The sequence below is a fragment of the Gadus morhua genome, chromosome 3, assembly GCF_902167405.1.
Source record: "Gadus morhua chromosome 3, gadMor3.0, whole genome shotgun sequence".
Classification (NCBI taxonomy): domain Eukaryota; kingdom Metazoa; phylum Chordata; class Actinopteri; order Gadiformes; family Gadidae; genus Gadus; species Gadus morhua.
Window position 1 is genome coordinate 1,011,033 of NC_044050.1, and position 14,213 is coordinate 1,025,245.

Sequence of the window (14,213 nt, forward strand, 5' to 3'; positions counted from 1 at the left end):
ATTACCTTTTCAAGGTAACTGTGGAAACACTGCTCATTTTACACCTACCACCATTTCTAGATACTGTGGGAGACAGGCTAGGGGAACTCATATTGATGTTAGAAAACATCAAGTGGAATTTTCATGCCATGGGACCTTTAACATTTGTTTCTTATTCCAATAAAGCTTTTTTTTAATTACGGTTAGGGTTAGAATTGGAGTTTCTGAGAATTGAATTGGGAAAACGAGAGAGAGAGAGTGAGAGAGTACATCAACGGCTCCAGCACTCACGTTGTTTTTAAAATATGTATTTGTTTATTAAAAGGTTAGTATTTACGATAATTGAAACGTATATTTTGGGCCTTCAAACCAACACATGCAGCGATGAAACTTGCTTCAAACCAGAGGGCAGGTTTTTGGGAATCCGCCCACAATACATTCTCACTACAGCTCACAGCGGCAGGCTGCGGAGCTCCAGGGGTCCACAGGCCAGCCATCTAGGCGTCAGGCCCACACATGACACAGACCGATGAAGGAAGCCCATGTGTTATGCATCCACGAGCTACATGACATGGCAATGACTGACATCCTTTTGCACTGATGCAGCTATGGCTACATGCAAGGGTAGGAGGTTGAGAGGGCTGAGCAAGTGAAGCTTCAAATGGGCTAACTGGCTGGGAGAGGCTACGACGGATGGATGCTATCACAGAAAGTCATCAGTGTGACCAGAAGGCTAGTGCAACGCTGCTAGGATCGGGTTGTGGCATTTTCTGGTTTGGCACAAACGGAAGGTTTTACAATAGGAAACACAGGGATAGAATAAATTCTTTAGAAAGAAATAAAAGGGTCAATCAAGATATATCTATGAGTATATAGACAATTACAGGAAAAAATTACAGATACAACTGTAAAGATCTGACAATAACACAACACTGATAACCTATATAACCTAAAAAATAAGACACAGGTCTAGATAGAGCTAGAGGCCCTCATGGCCTAGATAGAGCTAGGGGCCTTCCTGGTCTAGTTAGAACTAGGGCCCCACCTGGTCTAGATAGTGCTAGGGGGCATCGTGGTTTAGATAGAGCTAGTGGCGAGAGAGAGAGAGAGAGAGAGAGAGAGAGAGAGAGAGAGAGAGAGAGAGAGAGAGAGAGAGAGAGAGAGAGAGAGGTAAAAGGAACCAGGGCACAGATTAATCAGAGAAGGAGGGGATTTATAGAAATTGTATCAGTGTTTTTGATATTAACTGAAGTAAGATAATTGGAATAGTTGTTAGAATAACAACAATAATTACTTCTAGCTTCATATATATAATGCTTTCTTCGATTAGAACTTTTGCCTCAACATTAAACCGAACAAAATGTTAGGAAGGTAGATTAAAATGGAAACTATCCATACATTTTAAAGGGATGTTTAATTTCATAACATATATATATCTATACCTATATATGTACATATATATATACCTGTACATGTACTGTATATATACATATACATATATTGTATATACATACACATACATTTGAAGTCGTGTTCTCAGAGGATTTCTACCCTCTATGCATGCAGTACTTGGGTGTAAAGCCCTGGGCAGCATGCAGGTTGAGACCACGCCCACCACACTCCCACCTTCACTACACCTGGGCAGCATGCAGGTGAAGACCAAGCCCTCCACACTCACACTTTCACTACACTTGATATGAACAAGAAAAATAAACAATCCAACAATCCATTGAAACAAGTTCAAAACAACATTTCCTCACATTTTGATGAATCTGAATGCTTTGAAGACGACCAATATAATCTGGATTAACCATGGTACGCTTCTGTTATTTGTAACTGTTTTATAGACATAGATATATGCTAAACATAGCTAATCCAATAAAAGCTCATTCAGTTGTTGGCATTAAAGATGTAAGTTGCTATACAGAATATAGGATATTTACAAAGGACTGGAGAAAGGTTGGAGTATTTTTAAATGATCTAACAGAATTGAGATTTAAGATATCAGAAATTGAGGACAAAATCATGGTAGGATACAATTTGAAGATGATTACAGAAACAAAAATATATGAATTAACAAAATAAAGAAATGATGAAATAGATGAAGGAATGCTGGCACATTCCCATACAGGAGTAGTTTTATTCTGTACCTCAAAAACCCAGCATGTCTGCTTGAGCTACCAGGACATGGATAATACACATGGTTTAGTATGATAATACCAAAAAAACAATATGGCTTAAAACAAACAGACAAATACGATTTATGGCCACAGGAAGCTTATAGAAACATCCAGGCAGGACAGACAAATAGGGTCAGACATTTTGTAAACTGACCAACTGCAAACCTTTTAGCTCTAAGGATAGATCATTATATGATCTGGAGAAAGGAACATCTGCTTTGGCCACCGTACTGAACCCGGTCCACTTTAGAAAAGTCTAGAGGAGCGAGGAAGAATTTTTCTGCTCTTATTTTAAAAAAAGTGAGCCGCATGCTGTCAACGGGGCAACATGTGCTCTACACGTTCTACATGCTGCATTAGACCAGTATGGTGTTCATGCTGAGAACATCTGACCTACATGATCTACACGCTGTCTGGGTCTGGAGTTGTCTGGTGTTCCTCTGCACTGGAACGTGTCTGGCTACAGTCCAGAGAATGTACTAAAATAGACTTTTGCCATCACCATGAGAAAAAGGGAAAGACATTTGTAAACAAGATACAGTTAGCAACATCTTAAGCAACTTTGATGTTGGCCCCTCCTCCTCCATATTTGGCTTGAGCTTGTTCCCTGTCCCAGTTTGGCTTTAGGACAGAGGATCTACTGGAGTCGTTCATGAGTCTATGTCAACAGCATTAGCCACCCATTACCCGAAAATGCATATTTTCATTAGCTCCTATCATGTTTTATGTTTTAACCATACTGTTCATATCCAAGTTAAACTGTTCTTTCCTCTCAGCGCTCTTCTCTCACCTGGCTTCGTAGAAATCCCCTGAAGTCTCAGAGATTCTAAGTTATTTCATGTGTTATGCAGGACAGGGAAGCCTCGATCGCTCCTCCATCCTCTAAAATAATCAACATGGTATTGTAGTTAAATACTAGAATACTCTTAAAACACGTTTATAGTATGCACTTCATTTATGCGGCCAATTTGGAGTATTGCTATAATAACAAAGACATCAAAACAAAACCATTTCCTCTGATTCTCTCGACTCTTGTATAAAAGATTTGAGGCCTTGCCTGTGCCTGGTTCAAGTGGTGGTCAGGGGTACTTGGGGTTGGCAGTAGAGGGGCGGATGTGTGGGGGTGGATGGGGTTGACCGCGGCCTCCCCCCCTCACTGAGTGGTACTGGCCTCAGGGGCGATTGGGGCAATAGGGTAGGTGAACTGGGGATTGATGAAGGAGAAGCCGTTGAAGTCCGCCTGGTCGATGTTGGCGATCACCAGCTCGTCGGGCGGGGTCAGCTGGGGCTGGGTGCGTGTGAAGAACTTGTCAAAGTTCTCAGCTGCTTTGCCACACTGCAGGAGAGGAAGAAATACGGAGAAATAGTTTGGATGAACGCCATGAAGAGAGAGACAGTGAAGCAGTTATGGAACAAAACTACATTTTCCACAGGCTCAGGAGCAGTTCTGAAATCCTTGCTATGATGTTCACAGCTCTGCCCAAAGACGTTAACAGCTCCGCATAAAGCGTAGGCCATACTCTCGGCATCTTCATCAGCATCATCATCATCATCATCACAAGCAAAAGCAGCATCATCGCTAAGATGCAAAGTCAACAAGTATTATTCTTCACTGCCCCAAATGTGCTCCATCCAACCGTTAATCAGAAACATCCAATAAATCAACCCTAGCCCTAACCCTGACCCTTACCCTAACCTAACCCTAACCTAACCCTTACCCTAACCCTTAACCTTACCCTAACCTGACCATACAAACAACTTCCTGGCCCCTCCTGTCCTTCTTACTTCTCCACCTGATGCTCTTTCAGGTCATTCAACACAGATCAGGCATCACATGCTCTACATCCCCTGGCTGTCTGGTTTCGCTCGAGTGAGCCTAGATCACCTCCAAGCTGGGAAGGGGGGGCATTATGGATTCCTCTTGTGCATACAATGGATTAAGCCGTGAGAATATGATATTCCAGTCCTTTAGCCTCAACAGAGGTCATTTTGCCAACGTTTCCTTATCTCTGTTTAGTCTGAGTGTACTGCAGGCGCAATCACATGAGGGGCTCTAGGTGGTGTTTCAGCAGCGCCTTGTGGAAGGAGGAAAGACAAAGTTCTAGAGAACTGTCATGAACACTGTGCATCACACAACTCTGGTCGGTCTTGCAGTGCGGTCCTGGCTGGAGCGTCTGTCCTGAGGACAGCGCTGGGGAGCAAGCTGTTACACCACCCTGTCTGAAGACAGTACACCCGAGGCTTGTCTCCTCACTGTCTGAGGACCGTACACCTGGGCCCCCGACTGTCTGAGGTCCTTACACCTGGGCCCCCTCACTGTCTGAGGACTGTACACCTGGGGCCTGTCCCCTCACTGTCTGAGGACCATACACCTAGGGCCTGTCCCCTCACTGTCTGAGGTCCTTACACCTGGGCCCCCTCACTGTCTGAGGACCGTACACCTGGGGCCTGTCCCCTCACTGTCTGAGGACCGTACACCTGGGGCCTGTCCCCTCACTGTCTGAGGACCGTACACCTGGGGCCTGTCCCCTCACTGTCTGAGGACCGTACACCTGGGCCCCTCACTGTTTTACGACCGTACCCCTTGGCCTATCCCCCCCTGCCTCATGATCGGCCCACAATCACTTGACATTCCGTCACAGCTGTGATGCACTTTCACTTAATAATAACGTTGAAAGAAATCTTCAAGAACACAACTGACCCACGTTGAATACTCGTGGTAAATATCGCCCAAAGTGTGTTGACCCTACCTTTTACAGCGTAAGAACACTGCCTCTGCCGATGACCATCTGTGACATGAGTATCTGTGTTTCCATGGTTGGGTTTATCGCTCCAGAGATCTTAACGTTGCCATGAATACTCGGGTACTCCCGATAGTTGCAGAAATAGAAATGCTTCTCCGTACCTTAGACTAGGGGCCTTGTGGCTCCAACTCCGGAGGGGTGGACGTAGGTGGGAAAGGCCTACTCCTGTCTTGGTGAGACTTGGTGTGTCAGACCGTCTGTGTGTGTGTGTGTGTGTGTGTGTGTGTGTGTGTGTGTGTGTGTGTGTGTGTGTGTGTGTGTGTGTGTGTGTGGTAAGGGTGGAGCTATGTTGCTAGTTGCTACCTTGAGTTCTGGAAACAAGTTGCCAGCACACATTGGTCTGTGCTCAGCTCACCGGGCTCAGACAGTGTTATGTCACAGGGAGCCCAGATTGAATAAGTTGTTCTGCAGTGGAGGTCTCACGTTGGCTCAGACACGCCACAGTGAGTTCAGGGAGCCTCCCTAGCATCCAACAGCTTTTACCACTTCTGAAGCAGTTTTTTAACGATTAATAGTCAGGATAAACAGTTTTAAGAAAACATGAATGCCCATGCGTCAATAGTTAATAATATGAGTATATATATTATGTGGTTCATGCTACATGAATTAGGACTTATTCTCCCGAGCTTAACCGTGAGCTCAGTGCTGTGCATTGACAGATGTAGCTTCCACCTCAAGGACAAACGCTAGCAGGACATGTTGTGTTCACCTGACAATGGTGTCCTCCGTGGCTGTGACCTACTTTCAGACCCTCCCTGTTCATCCCTCTCGCTGCCGCTCTCTCTCGTGTCTGTCCTTGTGTCTCTAGGGCAGCCTCTATTTTCTAGAGCAGTCTCTAGTCTCTAGAGCAATCGCAGGTCTCCATTCTCTAGAGCAGTCTCAAGTTTCTAGAGCAGTGTCTACTCTCTAGAGCAGTCACTAGTCTCTGGAGCAGTCTCTAGTTTCAACCTTTAGTTGTAATAATATAATAACATTTTGCCTGTAATGTTACAACGTATAACATTTTGCATAATCCTTTTCTCCTTACGTTATGAAGCAAGCATAATCATTTTCTACTTATAAGCCGGTTTAACACCTCCACATTTCTGCCGCATTTGTAAATCAGGAGATTCGACCCTGAGGGTGATTCACATTTGATGGATATTCATGGTTTGACCACAGACAAAATGGAGGCAGAACGGGCAGAACTTATCGTGATCATCTTAAATGTTGCTAAAATGATGCATCATATATTCTGTTGCATCCACAGAATCCAAAGAATCGATTGATGGAAGAAGCATGAGTTAGAGACAAATAGAAGAAACGACGAAGAAGAAAGGCGTTGCGAACGACTTCGTTACCAAAGAAAGAGCATCTTTTTTTTGCTTCATTTCATACATAACAGACACTGGGAAAAATGTAGTTGATTTCTTTGTTTAACTTAGAAAACAGGGAATGAAAGGCAGGACCCTATAATGTTCAGCTAACTGTTAATAAGCCTAACCCTTAATAATAAAAAAAACATTTTCTATATACGCGTGCAGCTCTGAACTCATGTATTGTAATTTATCATATTATGTGTACTTTTAGGGTTATGATAGGACCTATCTTTTAGCATTCAACATGAATGACTCTTAAAAGCAGTGCCAACATTTCAATTATTTTTAACCATTCAGTAAACAAAAGACCACAGGCTGATTATCCATTAGGGGCCACTCAACTCAGCAGCGTCATAAACACGCCCACTTCAGGGTACAGGGTACCAATGTCAGGATAAGTTGTTTACACATACGGCCCATCAGGAGAATAGCTGGAGAATATCAGGACTTACACGTGTGTCTGAAAGCAGTAAGTGTGTGAGCATTTGATTACATTATAAATTGAGTCAATTTATGGGTTACAGGGGTAACTATTCATTGGAAAGTGTGGTATACTATGGGCCCTATTTTAACAATTTGAAAAGCAAATATGAAATGCGAAATGCAAGTAGCTTTGTGGGGGGATCCCTGCCGTTGTTGCTATTATACCGGCGAATAAATGACTCTTGCGCCCAACGCAAATCTAAAATCAGTTTCCATGAAGTAGTGTGAAGATCTGAATGGCATCTTCACTGTTTTTAAACATGTTTTAAAAGATTCACGTGCTCCTGTCTGGCTGGTTAGCCGTGATAGTCCGCAGCTGTGGCTCGTGGGCTAATTGAGCCACACCCATTCTGGTGCTCTTTAAGAGGGCCAGAGTTTTAGACTGGGAGGCTGGAGTTGTGCAAGTGACTCGACAGTTGTGCTGTGTTTTAAGTGAAGAGATGCTTTTTTACAACAATTTGCATGAAGAAAGCTCTTCTTCACATTTGGTGGCAGTGGTGGGGTATTCCTCTAGCCGAGTGGAGGGGACCCACATTTCGAAAAACATTGTTCGAGGAGCTTTGTGGTGGACCGCGGTGAAGAAGAGCAGGTAGACGAAGAGTCCTGCTAGGAGAGGAGATCACTGGGGAAGTTGAACTGCTGTCCAGTGGGGTTGGCCAAAGCCTGAAGGAGGAATAGCTCGGTAACTCCTTGTTGCTGACGTGAGCCATGTGGGGAGCTATTGCCAAGCCTTCGCAGAACAGCAGTGGCGGAGGACTTACTGCGAAGAGTGCAGTGTTTCGCCAAGAAGGAGGGATCTTGGAATGGAGATGGGCGGTCACCAGAGACTTTTTGAACTGTTTATTTAGCACAAATGACTGTCTTGCACAATATTTTACCTTTTTTTTATCTAATGCGCTTGTAACTGTGTTTACAAGCTTAAAAGAGGGGGAAGGTAATGTGAAGATCTGAATGGCATCTTCACTGTTTTTAAACATGTTTTAAAAGATTCACGTGCTCCTGTCTGCCTGGTTAGCCGTGATAGTCCGCAGCTGTGGCTCGTGGGCTAATTGAGCCACACCCATTCTGGTGCGCTTTAAGAGGGCCAGAGTTTTAGACTGGGAGGCTGGAGTTGTGCAAGTGACTCGACAGTTGTGCTGTGTTTTAAGTAAAGAGATGCTTTTTAACAACAACAATGCGCGTGAAGAAAGCTCTTTTTCACAAGTAGCATAATTACCCGTAGGCGTGTTTTGGGCATAACATGCAATAAACCAATGAGAGTGCCATCTTCCATCTCCTTTAAAAGCCAGCGCATTTCAACTTGACAAGTTGATATTTTCACAGCGCATTTGCAGTCTCCGCTGAGACAGATGCATGACCACATGAAATTCCAACTTCAAGTGGCTCAGTCTATGCCCAAATACTTCAGAAACACTGAGCAGTCATGTAAATTTCGGCAATGAGAACTTAACACATATTTGATATGCGGTCCTGTGGCTGCAATTGTGGGTCAATTTAATGATATGTGGCAATACATTAACAAACATTGTTTGTTACCAGGGTTGTATACATTATTGTTATCGACTTGTGTTCATAATATGCATGTGTCCCCCCATAGATATACATTGCCATGGACTGTATTATGCATAATGTGTTTAGTTTGCGTTTGTTTAAACAGATGGGTGCACACATATTGTTGAACTGCGCGCCAAACATCACCTGCATACATTCATTCCATTAAACCCTCACTCGCGGTAAAACTAGGTTTTCTCACGATCAAATACTCATCAAACCTAAAAGTTATGGGCTTGTACACAATGTTGGTGTCAAGAAAATATGTATTTGCTGTACGGTGTTTGCAGATGCACTGATTTAAAAGTACAACTTCTTGCCGCTGTATCAGCTGTTTTTTCTCAAATAATTTAACTAATGTTATCCTTTCCCCTAAAACTAAATTTTGCGATATACTTTGCTCGAGTTTATTGATATTATTATTATTTTAACGCATGGCATTAACCTACTACAGTGTTCATTCATACAGCCCCTATGATTTTTCTTTTTTTTCATAATCCACATTATATTTCTCTGCAGTTTCACATATATGAACAATCTTTGACATCATAACATTTCAATTAGGCTACTCGTTTGCTTGTTTGTAGCCTACGTGTGTTTAAGCTTATGCTGCAGTTCCAACCTACCATGGCACTTCAAAATAGCATCACCAACTGCGCTATCCGCTAGTGCTTTTAGACCAGGTATTTGCTGTCAGTGGCGGAATTGCTCTTTGGATGACTAAAATAGCACCAAGTATCATTTGCGCCGGAACACGCTTCTGCTTTTCGCCGACTCGTCTCTCCAGGGTCAAGTTTAGTGGCGCGAATTTGCTTGCGGGGGTAAAATCTGCTTTTCGCCGGGTGCAAACTAGCAACAATACATGCGTCAGTGTAGATAGTCAATTGCGCTGGGTGCAAGATAGGGCCCTATGCATGCAAATCAATTATTCAATAGCTTCAACTGTTCAGGATCGAAGTGTATTGACATTTAAAAAATGCATGGCACCTGCAATTGGTTAGTGGAAAATAATAATAACAAACAGCTGAAAATTGTATTCATTTACAGGAGCACCTTAGGGAAATAAACTAAGTGTTACAACAGCTAAGGCAGCAATCTACCTAACTATAGTGAAGTAAAGCACAGGCTTGTGTGGGGGAGGGGGAGAGGGATAGAGGGGTGTGAGGGCAAGATTTTTGATTGGACATCTACCTACCGACGTGAGAGTTAAAGATGTTATTTTCTTAAAATTTTTTTACCAGAAGAATATGTCATTGACATTAAACATCTCTTCAAGTGACCTGGCCAAGAAAGGCAGCAGTAGCCTACAGTCACACATAGCCTACACACAAAACAAAAATAAAACAACTAAAACAGTCAGCAGGGGGGAGGGGGGATAACAATATCGCAGGAAATTGCAGGAGGCTCAAGGAGAAGAGTAAAATTAAGTTTGAGCAACAAAGTGTAAAGACATTTCAGGAATGTCAAGGAGGAAAATAATATTACATTTTAGCAACAAAGTGTAGTCTTGTGGTGGACTCTATGGACAATAATTCACAATACTGCGTTATTGAAATGTTTTCGTTCTGTGTTATAGGGACGCTGGCTGATTAAAATCGGTCTGCGCGACGTTTGAATTTAACTGTTTTTATATGATCAAATGAACGACCTACCGTTGCGTTATCGATATGAGATATTGTCTCTTCACCTTTTTTATCGCAATTTCTACAGTCTATAGACTTACCTGGGAGAGTTTGTCGATGGCGGGGCCGTTAAAACAGTTGGAAGGGGGGACAGTTGTGTAATATTAAAAAATAAGTAAGTGTAGTCTATAGACGTCTCAGCTGGGAGAGTGTGTAAACGGCAGGGCATTTATCTCGATCATGCCGTTGTCTTGCAACGCCGGCGTCCGCGCCCGTGTGTGTGCGGTGTGTTTCTGCGTGTGTGTGCGTGCGCGTGTGCATGTATGTGCAGTGTGTGTGTATGCGGTGTGTGTCTGTGCGTGCGTACAGTGTATGCGTGCATCCGTGCGTGCTGTGTGTGTGTGGGTGAGCTGCGGGCTGCTTGGCACTCCAGGACTTTCTGACTGGCAGGCCGCAGTCTGTCAGGATTGGAAATAGGACTTCAGCCAGCATCATCACAAACATTGGCACGCCACAGGGCTGCGCGCTGTGGCATCCCGCCCCTGAAACCTCGGCCTGGACGGGCCCGAGGGACCGTGAAGGACGGGGTATACCACCCCCACCCACCAGCCGGCGACGGAGAGCACCTGGACCCTCCCCACAATCAGCGGGATGGGGGACACCTGGCGGCTGGGAGGAGGAAGGCCCCGAGCCTGCATAAAAGAGGCTACAGAACAGGAGCAGGGAGAAGGCAGAGACACGCATTGAATGCAGAAGCTAGAGGCTCACGGAGACCCTAGCGCACCCTTGTCCTGAGTGTGACTATTGAATAAACGCCGAAGTCGGCTTAACTAACTGTCGCCTTGTGTAGAATCTTTGAAACCCGGCTCATTCTCCAAGCCGGTTACCACATATGGTGGAGAATGCAGGCACCTTGAGCGTTCCCACTACTACTACCCCGCCATGCAGAACCCGGACGGAGCCGCGGCGTCGGCTGCCCAGCAACACCAGCGGGAGACCACCGAGAGCCTCGCCCTGCTCCGCGAGGCTGTGCTGCGGCTTACTCAGCACGCCGTCCGCGCTGCGCCGACCGCCGCCCCGACCAGCCGCCTCACTAAACTGGGACCTGAAGACGATGTGGAGGCTTACCTCGAGGTCTTCGAGCGGACCGCACAGAGGAAAGGCTGGCCAGAGGAGCAGTGGGCGCACATAGTGGCGCCGTTCCTCAACGGACCCGCCCAGCAGGCGAGCCAGGACCTGCCGGCGGACATCGCCCGCCAGTACCCGGCACTCAAACAGGCCATACTGGCCTATTATGGGCACAACCTTGCGGCGCGCTCGCAACGCGCCCAGGATTGGCGGTTTGACGCACGGGGAGCCGTGCGCACGCAGATCGCCCAACACAATTGGCTAGTGAAGCGGTGGCTGACAACGGGAGAGGGTCCCAACCCGATCGACCGGGTGATTATTGACAACACCCTGCGGCGACTCCCGCCGGACACCCGCCGCGTGCTGGCCCACCATCATCCTGCCTCCGTGGACGACCTGGTCCTTCAGCTGGAGAACTGGCAGGTGGCCCAGCTCCTGAGCGCCAGACCCGCCCCAGCCCCACAGCGCGCCGAGATCCGCCAAGACCCAAGGGGACCCCCTATCCGGACCCCGGCTCCCGGCTTCACCCCACCGAGCGGAGTACCGGAGAACCGGGAGGTGCGGCGCTGTTTTGAGTGCGGCCAGCTCGTCCACCTCGCTCGCTATCCCCCGAGGGGACGGGATGTATCGATGCCGTCAGCTTACGCGGACCCGGGGGCGGACCACACGTGCATGCTGGCGACCTGCTGGACGCAGGGAACGTCTGGTAGTCCGACCATCCCGGCGCGGGTGATGAACCGGGAAACGCAGGCCCTCCTGGACACCGGCAGTGTGGTTACCCTCCTTCGCCCAGACCTGGCAGGTGGGAAGGCAGGGGAACCAATGGAGGTGGCCTGCGTCCACGGGGACACCCGGACGTACCCCACGTGCCACGTGGTTGTCCGCACCCCACACGAGTGTTCACGATCCGGGAGGGGATTGTCCCCCACCTACCGGTCCCATTGTTATCGGGAGGGACTGCCCGATCTTCCACCGGTTGCGGGACCCGACGCGGGAGCTCCGGAGCCGGAGAGGCCCTCCCCGCAGAGGGGCGCGGGGGGTTCGGCAGGCCTACGGGGCCACCCGGCTTCCATCGTCCCCGGGAGAGCTGACGGCGGAGGACGAGGGGTCTGAGGGGAACGGACCTTCCCCACCGGGGACCCCGGGGCACACCCACCAGAAGACCCGGAGAGCTCTCCCCTCACTGAGTTCTCGGACTTCTTACCAGAGGGGGGGGAAGGCTCGTCCCGACCCGGCCAGTTCGCCACCGCCCAGCTCCAGGATGAGGCCCCCAAGCACGCCTGGAGCCACGTCCTGGTTCACGACGGGCAGGCCCGAGACTCGGTGAGTCACACACCACATCCGCACTACAGCACCAGGGGGGGTCTTTTGTATCGAGTAGCCTCCGGGGAGGGGGGAGTGAGGGAACAGCTAGTGGTGCCCCGTCCATACGATAGTGAGGTGCTTTTTATGGCCCACACCCACCTCCTGGGGGCCCACCTGGGCATGGACAAGACCCGAGAGCGGTTCCTAGCCAGGTTCTATTGGCCGGGCGTTAAGTGGGATGTTGAGCGCCACTGCCAGGGGTGCTCCGAGTGCCAGCGGGTAGCCCCCCGGCCCACCACTAGAAACCCCCTCATTCCCATGCCCGTCATTGAGACCCCCTTTGACCGCTTAGCCTTGGACATCGTGGGGCCCCTTCCCAAGACCAGCCGGGGCCACCACTATATCCTGGTGCTAGTCGACTACGCCACCCAGTACCCCGAGGCCCTTCCCCTGCGCGCCACCACCGCCAAGGCAGTCGCCCGTGAGCTTATGCTCCTCTTCAGCCGGGTAGGGATAGCAAAGGAGGTGCTCACTGATCAGGGGTCATGTTTCATGTCACGGGTGATGAAGGAGGTCCTCAGGCTCCTGCAGGTGAAGCAGCTCCGGACCTCGGTTTACCACCGCCAGACGGACGGCCTGGTCGAGGGTTTCAACAAGACACTGAAGCAGATGCTCAAGAAGGCCATGCAAGCCGACGGGAAGAACTGGGACCAACTCCTACCCCACGAACTGTTCGCGGTACGGGAGGTCCCCCAGGCGTCTACCGGGTTCTCCCCCTTTGAGCTGCCGTACGGGCGGAGACCCCGCGGGATCCTGGACATCGCAAAGGAGGCCTGGGAGAGCCAGCCGCCCCCCCACCGCACCACCGTGGATCACGTGGAGCAGGTGCGTGACCGCATGGCCCGGGTGTGGCCAATCGTCCAAGGGGCACCTCCAACGAGCGCAGCAGGCCCAGACGAGGGTCTATAACCGAGGAGCCCAGCTGAGGACCTTTCAGCCGGGAGACCTGGTCCTGGTCCCCACGGCGGAGTGCCGGTTCCTGGCCAAGTGGCAGGGACCCTACGAGGTGGTGGGAGGTGAACTACCGGGTCCGCCAGCCAGGGAGGCGGAAGCCGATACAGCTGTACCACATTAATATTCTGAAGCAGTGGAGGGGGGGGGAGCAGACACCCGCCGACCCCGCTCCCTTGTCCCTGGCGGCCCGGCGGGAGATCCCGGAGGTCCCGGTGGGGGAGGACCTCAGCCCGTCGAAGAGGCACGACCTGGACGAGATCATCCTGCAGTATCGGGACGTGTTCTCCGACCTGCCGGGGAGGACTGCAGTCACCCACCACGACATCCGGGCGGCGCCAGGCGTAAGGGTAAGGGTTCCGCCCTACAGGATCCTCTGGGATCCTGTAGGGCGGAACCCTTACCCTTACGGTATCACCCCTACAGGTGATAGAGGAGTCACGTAGCGCCTGGTGCAGCCCGGTGGTCCTTGTGCCCAAGCCAGATGGTACCTTTCGGTTCTGTAATGACTTCAGTCGGCTGAACGAGGCGTCGGAGTTCGACGCCTACCCCATGCCCCGGGTCGATGAACTAATCGAGCGCCTGGGCCCGGCGCGGTACCTGTCGACACTGGACCTGACCAAGGGGTACTGGCAGGTGCCGTTGACCCGAGCAGCCCGGGAAAAGACGGCGTTCTCCATCCCGGGGGGACTTTACCAGTACACCGTCCTCCCTTTCGGGATACACGGCGCCCCGGCCACCTTCCAGCGTATGATGGACCACCTCCTGAGGCCCCACCAGGATTACGCGGCG

General features: G+C 49.2%; 1 protein-coding gene across 2 annotated transcripts in view; it reads right to left on the reverse strand.

The window, feature by feature from the left end:
• Positions 1-271: 271 nt before the first annotated feature.
• Positions 272-14,213, reverse strand: part of prkcaa (protein kinase C, alpha, a) — a 219,668-nt gene continuing 205,726 nt past the window's right edge. For both annotated transcript variants that reach the window (XM_030351679.1, XM_030351680.1), the window contains one exon: positions 272-3,495. In XM_030351679.1, the coding sequence (XP_030207539.1) occupies positions 3,313-3,495 (183 nt within the window). In that variant the 3' untranslated portion in view covers positions 272-3,312. The remainder of the gene's footprint in view (positions 3,496-14,213) is intronic.